This window comes from Anabas testudineus, chromosome 7, assembly GCF_900324465.2.
Source record: "Anabas testudineus chromosome 7, fAnaTes1.2, whole genome shotgun sequence".
NCBI lineage: Eukaryota > Metazoa > Chordata > Actinopteri > Anabantiformes > Anabantidae > Anabas > Anabas testudineus.
This window is the reverse complement of record NC_046616.1, coordinates 13,796,459-13,810,435: the sequence shown is the minus strand read 5'-3', so window position 1 is coordinate 13,810,435 and position 13,977 is coordinate 13,796,459. Positions and strand designations below refer to the sequence as shown.

The 13,977-nt window shown below is 40.0% G+C and overlaps 2 protein-coding genes and 3 non-coding genes across 6 annotated transcripts; 3 read left to right on the top strand and 2 right to left on the bottom strand.

Annotated features, from left to right (window-relative positions):
• Positions 1-61: 61 nt before the first annotated feature.
• On the bottom strand, positions 62-133 carry trnae-uuc. The gene has a single exon. It is a non-coding gene; the product is annotated as a tRNA-Glu (tRNA).
• An 805-nt stretch (positions 134-938) lies between these two features.
• trnah-gug lies at positions 939-1,010 on the top strand. The gene has a single exon. It is a non-coding gene; the product is annotated as a tRNA-His (tRNA).
• Positions 1,011-1,882: 872 nt separating this feature from the next.
• On the top strand, positions 1,883-3,450 carry ebp (EBP cholestenol delta-isomerase). Its single transcript, XM_026368079.1, has 5 exons — positions 1,883-2,021; positions 2,246-2,558; positions 2,655-2,691; positions 2,787-2,917; positions 3,114-3,450. Exons 2-5 carry the CDS (start codon positions 2,249-2,251, stop codon positions 3,332-3,334), a joined length of 699 nt encoding a protein of 232 aa, XP_026223864.1. The 5' UTR covers positions 1,883-2,021; positions 2,246-2,248; the 3' UTR covers positions 3,335-3,450.
• A 334-nt stretch (positions 3,451-3,784) lies between these two features.
• trnaf-gaa lies at positions 3,785-3,857 on the top strand. Its single transcript has one exon. It is a non-coding gene; the product is annotated as a tRNA-Phe (tRNA).
• Positions 3,858-4,186: 329 nt separating this feature from the next.
• Positions 4,187-6,739, bottom strand: fkbpl (FKBP prolyl isomerase like). Of its 2 annotated transcripts, none has more exons than XM_026368065.1 (4): positions 6,725-6,739; positions 5,973-6,119; positions 5,565-5,851; positions 4,187-5,420 (listed from the first exon to the last, which is right to left on the bottom strand). In XM_026368065.1, exons 2-4 carry the CDS (start codon positions 6,115-6,117, stop codon positions 4,755-4,757), a joined length of 1,098 nt encoding a protein of 365 aa, XP_026223850.1. In that variant the 5' UTR covers positions 6,118-6,119; positions 6,725-6,739; the 3' UTR covers positions 4,187-4,754. The 2 variants fall into 2 exon arrangements, with proteins under 2 accessions (XP_026223850.1, XP_026223849.1); XM_026368064.1 differs by having other exon boundaries at positions 6,620-6,729.
• Positions 6,740-13,977: the final 7,238 nt, after the last annotated feature.

Sequence of the window (13,977 nt, the reverse complement as noted above, 5' to 3'; positions counted from 1 at the left end):
AAAATATTAAATGGTCATTTGTGTAAATATGTTATTAACATATAATTTATAAAAACAGTAGTTCCCATACCGGGAGTCGAACCCGGGCCGCCTGGGTGAAAACCAGGAATCCTAACCGCTAGACCATATGGGACCGCTATGCAAGAAAAATGTCTAACTTTTTAAAAGGTTTCACATGCGTCTGAAACTTTCCATCTATATGTTTTAACCGAGCACGAACAACAATGCAACCACATGTTTTAGGCTGAACTAACTGTGAGAGGAGGCCTCTCTAAGTTGAACCTCTGGTGTCAGATGGTGTTTTGGGGCTCCGGTCATTTCTCCTGCCTGTTTAGCAGTGAAGCTACTGCCGCTAGCTGTAACTTAGTGTTAGCAAGGTATAAACAATATATCGATCAAAGTTAACCTGGGGTTAAAAGGGCGTGAGGAAATTGTAGCTAACCTGGTTACAATTCACCACTGGCTTATAACTCATATTTCCTTGTGTGTAAGTTGGGTTTATTCACGCTGAATAAAAATGTATGTTACATTACAGTCATTTAGCAGACGCTTTTATCCAAAGCGACTTACAAGTCATTACAAGTTACAAGGGTAGGCAGGGCAGCGTGAGGAGGTCTTGCCTAAGGACCCCTACTGGAGGTAGCCAGTGGGATTTGAACCCCAGTATGTAAAACATTTACCTCTGTGTTAACTACTGTTCTTACAAATACAGTTCACATATTGGATCACTAATAGAAAATGTAAACGTTAGTAGAATTAGCCCATTTCTGACACCGGCAAAGATAAATTAGAAGCTTGTAAATGAAGAGTTCGTGGCGGAGCTGTTATATTACAATGGATTAAACTGAGCAGAGACACATCAGGACGAGCTGGACTTTCACTCCTGACGGTTTGATAAAGCCTCCTGAAACCTGAGGTACCATCACTCCCAGTAGCTCGCCGTGATCGTATAGTGGTTAGTACTCTGCGTTGTGGCCGCAGCAACCCCGGTTCGAATCCGGGTCACGGCAGGGATCATTCCCTGACACGGCATGGGAGTCATCTTTTTCTAACATGTGTGCATAACGTTAGCAACTCCTTATAGCTAATAGTCTTCCTATTTCAATATTTACTCATATTAATTCGTTGTCCATGTACTTTACCGTTCACTGATTAGTTGAGTTTGTTTCCAGGCTGTTACAGCCATTTTAATGCAACCTTGTATGCTTCGCCCACGTGGATTTAGTCACATTGCTCATGGGTCCACCGGACATTGCACCTCACATCTTAACATAGGTTTCGGCTCTTTTTTTTTATTTCTTTAATTTTTGCAGATGCATCCATTTGCACGACTTCCACTTGCACACTACATTTTGCACATTCAGCTGTTAGGGCGGTAGTTCATAGTGTCACATCGCCTATTATTTAGTCGTTATCACAGTTGATTCGCTAGTAATGTTTGGATTCAGAATATATAAAGTATTATTTTATTATATTTGAAATAAATGAAGGGAGTAAAGAGTATTTTCCCCCAAAATGCAGAATAGTAACATATAACTAACATATGAAGGAGAATAAAATGTAAATACAACTCCTTCAAAGTTGACCTTTAGTAGTAGAGTAAATGAATTGTTTCGTTCATTATTAGATAAATATCTAAGAACAAAGAGTTATAATTCACAAACCGATCAAATATTTTAGACTTTGCCCATGTACAGAAGGGGCGGTCCTTTGGTGTATGAGACACCATTTCATTGGTGGTTGCCGGCGACAACGTGAATGTTCCGAGATAAACAGCCAATCAACGACTCAGCAGATCGCATGTGCCGTCAGATCTACGCATACGATTGTCTGATTGGTCTTTGTAATCACAAGTAACCGCCCCCTACTCTCTGAGTTCCGCATTTGAGTTGATCAGCGCTGATATGACACTCAGGTGTACACAGTAGTGGACTATCTTCATAGTATTAATACTTATTTCTTTAATACTCTTCATTCAATACACAGGTTAAACTTGTGCAGCTGGATATCTGGTAGCATTGGTGAGGACAAAATATACATTGAATATTGGTTTAGTCTGTTTTTGAGCTGTAGAAACTTAATTGATGACAAATAACATTTTCATTAATTAAACTGACTTATGCATATTTTATTTAATGTCAGTCGTTGAAATGTTAATCCTGTTTATTTGATCTGTTTTAGACTTAAATTTAAAGTCTGTTGTGGATGTTTTTGAAGACTGGTGACCAAGCTTACCTTTACACAGATTATGGACGCCCCTTCCCCAGCTGGAGTTGTTCATCCCTACTGGCCACGGGACCTATTGATTCCCACCTATGTTGCCAATGACCGATCTATGACAGAGATCCTTGTATTTCTGTTTTCTGTGTCTGGGGTGTTTCTGTTTGTGACTTGGCTGCTTACCGGCCAAAAGGGAGCCACAGGCAGGCTGGGGACATGGAGGCGTCTGGCTGTGTGCTGGTTTGCTGTTTGTGGTTTCATCCATGGCGTCATCGAGGGCTGGTTCTCACTGTATTATGATATCATTCCAGGAGACCAAAGTTTCCTGTCACAGCTGTGTAAGTACAAAACAAAAACACATAAGCATATGATGCATGCATATTAAAAGTGTTTTTTTCTGTCAGTACAGTATGTTTTATTTTTTTCTGTCACAGGGAAAGAGTACTCCAAAGGAGACAGTCGATATGTAATGTAAGTTTGTCTTTGCACAGAGTTATGTTTAACTTGCATAATAAAAGGAAAAACACCATAACTAACTGTACCATGGATATTTCTTTTGTGAGTAGAGCAGATAACTTTACTGTCTGCATGGAGACAATAACTGCTTGGTTCTGGGGACCGTTGAGCTTTTGGACCGTGTTCGCCTTCTTAACAAACAAGCCCTACAGATTTGTTCTGCAACTCATCATTTCACTGGGTGAGTGCAATTACTCCAAAACTGATCACTGGAGAACTTTTAAAATGTAAAATGCAGGGAAATTAGCGTGTGTGCTGCCATACTTCAGTGGTTAAACCACATTTAAACTAACAGATAAACTAGATGTATGTGTCCAAATCTTTAATTTCCTTATATTGCCTATCCTTATATTGGGCCTTAACTAATCTAATTCCAGGTCAGCTGTATGGAGCGGTGCTTTATTTCTTCACAGAGCACAGAGACGGCTATGCTCACAGTGAATTGGGACATCCAATCTACTTCTGGTTCTACTTTGTGTTCATGAATGTGCTGTGGATCGTGATACCGCTGTTGCTCATTGTGGATGCGTGGAGACAACTGACAGAGGCTCAGACACAGACGGACAGCACAAAGTCACACAAGTCCAAGAGGAAGTGACTGTGGTACTATAGGACACTGACTACAGGACATACAAGAGACAAAACAAGTGGGGAAATCTAATGTTATGCCTTATATTATGTGCATCTTGAATTTGAATGCCCGAAACTGTCACGTGTTAGTGTGTGAAACAATAAAAATTCAATTTGTTTTCTGAAAAACACCTTCATTACTTTTGTATCTTGCACAATTTCATGATTAGACTGAAAATGTCCTTTTAATGGCCTTCATATACAAACACTAGTATTTTGAGTTGTTTTTCGTGCATGAAAACCAGTAACACACTTCAATTTTATTTGTATAGTGTCAAATCATAACAGAAGTCATCTCAAGGCACTTTACGAGTATTTATTAGCACGTAAAACTATTTCGACCCACTCTATTACGAACTGTTATTTCAGTGTGTAGATATTTGGTATATAAAAGGTTATCTCTACTCAAATTGATCGCGCCGAAATAGCTCAGTTGGGAGAGCGTTAGACTGAAGATCTAAAGGTCCCTGGTTCGATCCCGGGTTTCGGCATTTTGACTGAACGCGGAAACACGTACCCGAGTCGACAGAGGACCACTGTCCAGCACCGACGGATCGAGAGTGACACCTTGCGGCAGATATCCAGAACTACCTCCACAATACGAGCCATCACTTCTTCAGCTGAATCTAGATTTCTTTTGTATCTAGGGAAGCATCTGACAATTTGCCACCATTCATGTACACACACATGTACATACACCTTTAAGTTCTTCAACAGCTTTCACTTAATTTTATGTAAATTAACAGATTGGTTAATCTTTAATACGAGCTTTTGTATGTGCATTCTTCATTTGTACAGTATTTAATAAATACAGCTGTCGAACAATTGGGGCAAAAAACTATGTTTCTTGTGAAATGTAGCAAAGTCTTAATATGCAGGTACAGGTAGAGCATTTGCATACTCAAAACCACAAAAATACTTTTATTTGTCAGCACAGGGGGACAAAACACCGATTTATTTGGTTATGCCTTCTTTAAGGTACAGTAAAATGTACCCTGGACACCGGCCCATTTGTCTTTAGCCAAGCACAGGTCTTTCTACTTCTACTTTATGAAGCAGATGTATATATGGTAAAGTTAATCCTCAAAGTATCTCAATTGTGGACTTCATCAGTTACATTTCACCACCCAACACAATCATGATCTCATGCAGTGCGCTCTCTCAGATGTGTAGTAATTGCTCAAAAAATCATTGACACATGTTTTTTACTCTAAAATTAAGATTCAGACATCTCACACATTATCATCATGAAGTCAGGAGAAAAATATGAATGACATTACTTTTGAGCTGAGGCAGTGAATGTAGATGCAAGTCCAGTTAATGGTGAATAACAAGAAAAATAATTCCTTTCTACTGTCAATATCTGATTATTAACTGGTATTCAATCCTCAGCTGAACATTTTGCTGAGTCTTAGTCCCAGTTGTGTGTTTGATGCTTTCTCTCTACTTGCTATGTCTTTAAGTGCCTTCACAGCAGCTGGTGATTCTGGCTGTAACTCCAGTAGTTTCCTAAATGCCTGCTTGGCCTCCTCCAGCTCATTAACCATCTGGCAGGCCTGGCCTAGTCTGTACCAAGCTTTAGTCCCACCTGGTTCCAGCTCAGTAGCTTTGGCTGCACTGGCTTTAGCCAACTGTGGTTGGTTCAGTTTGAGCTGGCACAATGACAGGTTTGAGTGTAGCTCTGCTTTGATGGTTCTGAATTCACTGGCTGTGGGAAGTTGCTGTGTTTTATCATCAGCTTGCTGAAGCTCCTTCACATCTTGCTCTTGTCCTTTTTTCTCCAAATCTCTGACATGGCAGTAGAGAGGGATGAGGAGTTTGAGGGCTCGGCTGTAGCTGTCCACAGCTCCATACAAATCTCCATTCCTGAATCTTGCACTACCTCTCTCTTTGTGTGACGTCACCCACTCCCATTTTTCACCAGGAAACATTTCCCATGATTCCTTGCCTGGCAAGAAAGCCTGGAGTTCAACTGTGGCACATAAAGGCAGGTTTTCCTCTGCAGGTCGGGGAACAGACACATCTGGTCCATCTATCACCGGAGAAAGTAGTATCTAAATAGCAAAAAACCACATTTAGATCTGCTGAATGCTTTAATGTTTTGAAATCACGTTTGCCATGCTATTATTAATATTATATTACATACTCAAAACAAAAACCACAGGGAGTGATTTTGCCTGTACTTTCTTTACTCTTACCTCACATTTCTCTCCAGCTCTCATTCGCTCCAAACATGCTTCTGTTACATCGCATTGTCCCACGCCAAGTTTCAGTGTTGTCCAGTCACCCAACGGGACCTGCAGCACAGAGTTTTGACTCCTTGGAAAGGCTGTTTCCACTGCTTCGGTGAATAGCTGCTCAGATTGGACTGGCAGCTTCTCATTTCCCTCAGGTACTGAACTCTTTGTTTTATCTATGTCAGCTTTGAGCTGAACACGGACTCGACACAGTGAACCCAATCTTGGATAGTGACCAGATGAACATGCTAAAAAAGACAAATTGTGAGCCACATTAGTACATACTTGATACATTTATAATTTTAAAAAGTGAGATTAAAATTTATCATTAATATTGAGGAATAAAGGAATGTTGGAAGAATACCATACATGTGACAACAGTTTGCTGACTCTCCTTGCATGTTCGCTTTTGCTGGACTTTCCAGAGGCCTCTGGGGCACACTGACACCCAGGAGTTGACATCCACACAATCACCATTTTCATGCAGTGTTTCTATGGGGTGAACTGGATCCATCACTAGTTTCACAAAATATCAAGACATAAAAGATAATCACATCTCCTGGCGTGATAATATTCTATAAGTAATTACAAACTAACCGTTAAGCATTACACTCCTTACAACACTGTTATTTATTTTTCACATTTCTCATATTTTACAGACAAAAAGATCTACAAAAAATATTCAACAGATTACTCGTTTATATTAAAAAAAAAAAAAAAGTTAGCTGCACCCTTTTAACAAATATGTAACTACAGCTTCTTCAGCAACATTTATATTATTTCATATGAATGTTTCGGCAAGATATATTATATAAAGTTTCTATAGCTATCTACTATTATTTCACTAAGTGCAACAGTGAAAATGCAGATCAGTTTGATAAAGCTCAGTTAGCTAAACAATAACAACTAGCTAAATTAGCAACGTGCCAAACACAAACACCTGATTTTTTTTACACCTGTGCTGTGATTAACGTCTTATTTTAAAGCTACATGTAACCTTAAGAAATCTGCCTTACCTCGTAAACAAGTATAATATTAGGCACCAGTTCTCCCATCAATCTATAAACTAAAATATGTTAGCTGGTCGGAGAAAAACTAACTGTAGGTAGACATTTTCCTACCTTCTTCTTCGTCTTCGTATTGTTGTCGATCTTCTTCTTCTGTGTTGGTTAACGGTTTATTAGTTCACTTGAAAGATACTTTACTGCCACCTACTGGTACCGGAGCGTTAACGCACAGTATTTCATCCTGGATATAGTTATACAGTTATATATATATATATATATATATATATATATATATATATATATATATAGCTCAATCATTTTGATTAGCTGATGATTTTGTTATAGCTCGCATAGCTCCTGACTTAAATGTCACTTAGAGACGTGCGAAGATCTTAAAAGACATTGCACATAAAGTAAAGAAGAATTTATATAATTTGTAGTGCTTTGTAAAAAGTAGGAGAAGATACCTAAATCTAGAACAGAAGGACTGTTAGCTGCTTACAATAGTGATGATATAAAGGCATTATGAAATGCTGACTTCAGTCTTTTTCCAGTTCATGATATAAAAAAAAAAATGCATAAACATTTGAAGAAAAAAAAAAGGTTTTCCCCTTGGTTTCACAAAATCTTGTTTACAGCTGTACCTTCTGTTTAGAAGCTACCATTCACGCCTTCCAGCAGGTGGAGACAAAAGACCAAGATGTTAGGGCAAGCTATGCCTACTGAACATACAGTAACATATACAACACATACAGTCACGCTGAAGCTATTATATTATTGGGAAACGGAAACACCTTTGTACTACTAGTCTAAACTCTTATGAGGCAAGTTAGATTCTGCTCCATAAAATTTTTGTTGCACATATCAACATTCTGTCTACTATGAATACTATTATCTTTATATACAGTATGTGTGTAAGTCTGGTAGATTAGAGGGGACAGGGGTCCGTAGACACACTGTACGCTCAGTATTACAAAGCTGACTGGTGGCTTCAATTAATACAAAAGTATACAGTACTCATTTGATAGGTTGCAATATAAGATTCACAAAACATGGTAAAGTATTTGACTTCTAAAGGTACTGACACACTCTCTCACAAGCCATTAATGTCTCTGTATGTGTATTGACCTTTGACTTTTACCACTCACGTTTAAGTCCTGTGTGTTAATCTGTCCTGTCACTGTGATTTAGAGTTCTATCTTTTGAACACTAGAGGACATTACATCGAACAGGAGAGCACAACGTAAGGCTATAGGACAGAGAGGAAGTAGGTCATCTAGGATGCCATCTATTCCATTATATGGGGCCTGTTTGACCTCTGATGAGGACAGGAGACAAGGTAATAAACTTGCTACACTAATGAGACTGCACCACTAGATAACACGAACCATGCATGTTTAAGTAATACAGAGGTAAATGCTGTGGAAAGTTTCATATGTGTCCAGGGTTATGTGAAGAGGTACACAAAGCCCAAATTTAGGTCAACCAATGAGAACATTACAGTGTAAGAAGGACCAGTCATAATGGAACTTCACTAAAGGTGCAATAAAGCATGACTTTGGCACCACTTGCTGATATGGTCCCATGCATTTCAACTGTTTTATAAGCTGTTATTAATGGTTTGTTATTAGTAATGGTCAATAAATAACTTACTTCTACTCTATTGTAGCTTTGTAGATCTTTGATCTATGTTCATGTATTCTTCTCCCGTCAACCTTCATCTTCAACCTCCTCACCTTCCTCCTGGCTCCCACCAAATTCCCAGCTGGCTTCTTGTGAAACATCCCAGTGGGTAAGTTCAGAAGCATGAATCCCAGGGTTCGTGGGCCGTTCTACGTTCGCCAGAACGACACCGCAATCTGCCAACAGTTGGGTCTAGGGAACATCTGCAACCTCAGTAGCCAGGGCTTTGCACTGCTCAGAGGGTTGGTATGGCCTCTGGGAGCCTTTCAGAGGAGTTCAACATGCGTCATTCTGGGAAAAGGTGGAGTATGACACGTGAACAAAAGTGAAATGTGCCAGATAGAAGAAGCAGAGATAAAAGGGAAATCAGAACAAAGGAAACAGTGTTTTTTTCGATAGATGGACAGATAGATAGATTGCAGAATACTTAGAAGAAAAACATCCCCCTATCCCCCATCAAAAACTCCTTGCATTGAGCTTGTCTAACGTTTGTGTTTGTTTTTTCCTCATGAAAGTAGTGGCCAGGTTGCCTGTAATCCCTCTATCACACATTCCCTAACACTCTCAGACACTAACACACACATATACACACTCAGCCTCCACGACCCTGGCTGTCCAAAGGCTAATTCGTAAACAGACTGGGCCACACGACAGGGTGTTTATCCCTCACGGTGAGAGGGACTGCTGCACATAATGTGGTCAGTGCATGTACTGTATGTGCGAGTGTGTTGAGCACTTCAACTGAAGCTAGTTTTACTCCCTCGAGGATGTTTATTGTTTATAGTGAGAGACACTACAACAACTCAGTTTACTATGTAAACTCAATGTGTAGGGAGAAGCTTGTGGTTCCCACACTCAGCATTGGTAGATTAGAAAACTAGATAAACTAAAGGATCATCATACCTCATGAAGACTCCTGCACCAGACTGGGTTCAAACTTTGATGTCAAATTTGAGCCAAAGAAGCTCAAACTAAACAGCACTTCAATTTTGACTAAACCTGGTAAACACAGACTCCTGAATTACTTCTGAATTAACTGCGAAGTTCTTGGAAAAGCATTAAACTGTACTATTGTGCTGTCAATCAAAATTAGTTTAATTTACAGAGTGGGGATTAAGGCAGATTCTGAAACTGAACGGAGCCAAGGAAGACTGATTTGAGTGTCGAGAGAGAGATTTATAGAGGGTGAAAAGTACTGTGCTACCCCGTGTGACACAGTGTTGGCAGTTTATTAGGTATAACTAGATAAAGCAAATGTTGTCTAAAACATTTTATAGAGTTGTTGATTCAACTGGATGATCAGTCCGGGGGCTGCATCACATGCAGAGAAACTTTTTTTTTTGTTATTTAACCTGACCTCGCTGATTTAAGTGTGATGCATAAAATAATTAAATCACCTGTCTATACAACACAATGCAATTCATCATCACCACAAACTATATTTTTCAAAATGATCAGATAGTTAAATCAATGACTCTGTCTAACCACCCTCACTAAGGATTTACTGCAGGACTGTTGTTTTAGACTAATTTAGTTTTAGCTAAGTGTACCTAATAAACTGCCGACTGACTTTATATGTCACATTGTTTCTTTCACAGTCATGCGAATATTGCTTTTAAACTGATAAATGAGAAACAAAGCCTGTGTGGATGCACGGCATTGTACTACAGAATGATTTCCAACAGAGTTGCACAAGAAGTGAAATATGACTTTTCTCTTCCATTAGCAGAGATGGAGCAGTATCTGCCAGGTCAGAGCCATTTATCTATATTACAGTGTCCTAATGAGATTACTGCCATGGAAAAACAGGCTCTCAGGTTAAATTTTCAGGGTAGCAATCATGATACTGCACCCCTATGTGACAAATGCAATGTTACATACACAAAGGCTACAAACTTAAACCATGCTCTTCTGAAAATCTAAAGTCTACTGGTGAAAGTGAAATGTGGGTCATATTCTATTAACAATGGTAGACAAAGAGGGATTTTAATGTCAATGATGCTGCAGTACTGCCGAAGGCTTACATCAATACTCAAGCTATGAAGTCACATACAGTAGATGTACTATCCTTTATGGCTCTAGAGGACTGAAAAGATGGATTTACTATATAATAATAAAAACATTATCACTATATTGTGATGTTTCAGAGACCAGGTTTTTGTCGTTTGTAGTAATCGGTACCCTAAATTTTTACTCATGACTTGCATATTATAAGTGCGTGTGCGCACCTGTGCCAGGTCCAATCAAATCAGTGCCACGATCATATCAAAGTGTTTCTCTAAGCTTAGATTAATTTCTGTTGCCACGTTTGAGACACACAAAACAGACTCTTTTTCTTTTGACTCTTAGTGTGACCAAGTAAATCGATTAAATCTGCTCCCTCCCACAGACACGCACACACAAAGTGTGCCAGTATTTTGCAATAACGGAACACATTCAAAACACAACATGCTAATACGTGTGTGCCCACCAGCAACATGGTGGAACTGGCATTAAGTAAGGGTAAAATTGTTTTATCTCAAGAATAAACAGACTCCTTAACTCCATTATTTTGCTTCTCTGGGGGCAAGTTGTCCAGTCAGAACTGAGTAGGAACCCACTGAGGGGAAGAGATGGCTATCGGGAGCCACAGGGCAGATAGGGGGACCGTTTTTATCAATGCACACGATGTAATGGGGTCTTCCTGTAAGGGGGGCTAAGGAGTTTCTTTGACAGGCCTTTTATGTGCTTCTTGCTGTGATGTGTGTGTTCTCTGTGTGTTGTGTGATCAGAGACAGTCCCTGTGGGCCATTAGGCCTCCGCACGCATGCATGCTAGCACACATCTGGATATGCTTCTCCTCAAACAGTCATACCTACATACAGTCTGGCAGTCCATGTGACTTTTTAATTCTAAGGACTTACTGATAAAGTCACTTGTAGCAGGGTACATATCACCACCACATCGACACAATCACACACCTGCCACCTGTTTGTGACATGTCACAGTTTGTGCACACTAATAGGTCCATGGTTTCCTGTCAGATATATGCAGATGATCCTTCAAGAACATTAAGCAACTCACCTTTTTATAGCTGAAAAACAGAACAAAATCACAAGCAGAATTGACTGTATGTCTAATGATGAAGCCTACATTATGAGTGGGTTCGATGTTAAACTGTGGTCAACACATCCCAAAAGATATTACAGCTGTGTTCAACAGAGACCTTGTCAGTGAAGTCTGGAGGATTAACTTGGTACATCAGTATATATATCTGTATCCACTACTAGGTCTTTGGCACAGGTGGGGCACACCCTCTTGTATCTTTTCTTTCAAAGGGAAGTAAACTCATCAAGGGTTGAGGAAGGCTAGAGAGAAAGAGCGGTAGGTAAGTTAAGTTGGCCACTGAAAAGAAACACATGTCAGGAGTCAGGAATCACCTGTGCTGTGATTGACTGTATATAGGAGTTAAAGTTGAATCAGGGTCTGAGGGTGGCAAAAGGGGGTGTAATTCAGACCAACCAGCAAAGTAACAGTTAGCAGCTCCGCAGTCTTTAAGTTGGTAGATAGTCTTTTAGTTGTTAGACAGCATGTCCTGTTATATGTGTTTGTCAGTTACACTCCCAGCAAGCTGCCAGAAGCAGGATTTAACCTTCCACCTGGAGGGTAAAGGCAAGCTGCCCATTTGCCAATGGCTTGGGGATTACCGGAAGGACACTAACTTTTATCATGTAGTGGCTTAGCTATTCATATTGAATTTTCTGTTAAGCCTAATACACATATCTCTAACCTTGCCTTGTCTACTGATGAGTAGATGAATATGGCCACTGTTTTGTGCATATTGTTTTTGTATGGGTTGGTGTGCTGCCTTTTTTTGATCACTCACCATTGAGTATCTAGTGTCTTTATGAAGTGTATTGTAACTATCGGCTGAAGAGGGTGAAGCTGAAAACAAAACCTTTATACCACTGAGGTCACAGTGTTGCTGGTAGTTGGAGGTAGATGGGCTGCTGTCTTTGTTGCCATTTCTGCAGACCTGCTGTCCTCTGCAGCCTTAACCTCTTTGTAAGGTACAGCTCCTGCATGTTGTTCTGTTTTGATGCCGATGTGGACCTTTTTTAGGCTACTATTGAAGTTGTCCTTGTACCCCTTACTCTGGTCTGTATGGGTCTACTGGACTGCCTGTGGTTGAAGTAGGTTGGAGTAGAGATTGTGTTTAAGGTATTTGTGCAATTTGCTCTTTTTTGCATAAACACTTCTGGTAGTGGTCTAGCCTCTACTCTAGTCTTAACTGGTAAGGCGGTCCTCCACCCCTCCACCTCCAACCCAATTTAGACAAACAGTTTGGTTCTCACTTGTATAGCCCTATTCTCAAATACTGTTCTCCTAGGTTCTCCACTGGCACAGATAATATGATGATACCTATATTTTCTGATTTCCATGTTTAATAAAAGTGGGGTTGTCAACGTATATTATCGATGGGGAACCATTCAGTGGCGGTTGATGGGGAACCTCCTGATGTTCATTACCAGGTGTCATTATGCTTGAGAAAGTAAATGTTCTATGATGATTTATGTTGTCCTACCACCTAAACAATGTAACCAGAATGACTTTCACTGTGTATCTGATGTACCTTATATTGATGTTTTGAGAAAGCTAAGAAAATGTTATGGGACGAAAACCTTATATATTGAATCAGTAGTATCATAATGAATATTTTCCCAGAAAGCACCCTTACAGCTTTTGTCTTTAAACAGTGTTCTGACCATTCCAGCACCCAAGGGAAAGATATAGGACAGTATGAAGAGGGGCAAAAGTATGAAAGGGCAGCCCACCCATTGTAGTCCAACATGCGGAGGGCAGATGTACATGCAGGCGTACATGGCTCTTTTCAGAGTACAAAAGGTTGATCTAAATAAGACCCAGCTGATGTTGCTGTTTTCTCCTCTAACCCAACCCTCTCACTCTCTGCTCTTCCATCTCTCACTCATCTTTGTAGGCGTCTTTTACTAATCCTTGTGCACTGTTTGACCTACGACTTGGTGCCCATACCTTTTCACATTTCTCTCCCTTCTTTTGTTCTTCTCAGACAGTGTGTATGTGTGGCAGATCTCAGGGGAGCAGGTAAAGTATAAATCTATAGCAGTTCTGACATCTCACAGTCTCTGGTTCCCATTTGGTCAGATGCCCTGCAATCAGTCACTCCTCTGCTCTCCTCCTTCTCTTTCTTTCCTGTTCATTGTTCTCATTCTGGAGACATTTATAAAATCTTGTGAAGTTTGTTCTGTTTCTGACAGAAAAAAGGGTAATTTGGTTCACAAACACCAAAGTTTGCATCGATGATAGCTTTTCTGATCTTCTCTGATCATCCAGCCCTTGTATTTTATTCAGCCCTTTAAGCAGCAGTGTTAAAATGACTTTTAAGGAAGCATACACAACACATGCAAGCAGACTCTGTGGGCATTGTTGCTGACAGCTCACAGCAGGAGCACTGGGGGGGGGGGGGACGAGTTCCCGTTCTGCCCTTTCATCTCTAGTCATATCAGCTTGATCAGTGAAACCACTTAATGTGGACATGTGTTTCCCCTGCTAACAGTCTATTACAGTGTACACATACACATTGAATGAGGAAGAGAGCATCTGTTTCAAATCCCACAGAAAGCAGGCTGATAAGTCTGCAGGATTTACAGGACTTTTAATTTGTT

Bases quoted from the DNA above. Each gene is read 5' to 3' on its own strand.
- ebp (XM_026368079.1), top strand. From the start codon at position 2,249: ATGGACGCCCCTTCCCCAGCTGGAGTTGTTCATCCCTACTGGCCACGG. The intron at 2,559-2,654 runs GTAAGTACAAAA...TTTCTGTCACAG, and splicing joins AAGTTTCCTGTCACAGCTGT to GGAAAGAGTACTCCAAAGGA. The intron at 2,692-2,786 runs GTAAGTTTGTCT...TTTTGTGAGTAG, and splicing joins GGAGACAGTCGATATGTAAT to AGCAGATAACTTTACTGTCT.
- fkbpl (XM_026368065.1), bottom strand. From the start codon at position 6,117: ATGGATCCAGTTCACCCCATAGAAACACTGCATGAAAATGGTGATTGT. The intron at 5,852-5,972 runs GTATGGTATTCT...TGTCTTTTTTAG, and splicing joins TCAGCAAACTGTTGTCACAT to CATGTTCATCTGGTCACTAT. The intron at 5,421-5,564 runs GTAAGAGTAAAG...TTTGCTATTTAG, and splicing joins GAGCTGGAGAGAAATGTGAG to ATACTACTTTCTCCGGTGAT.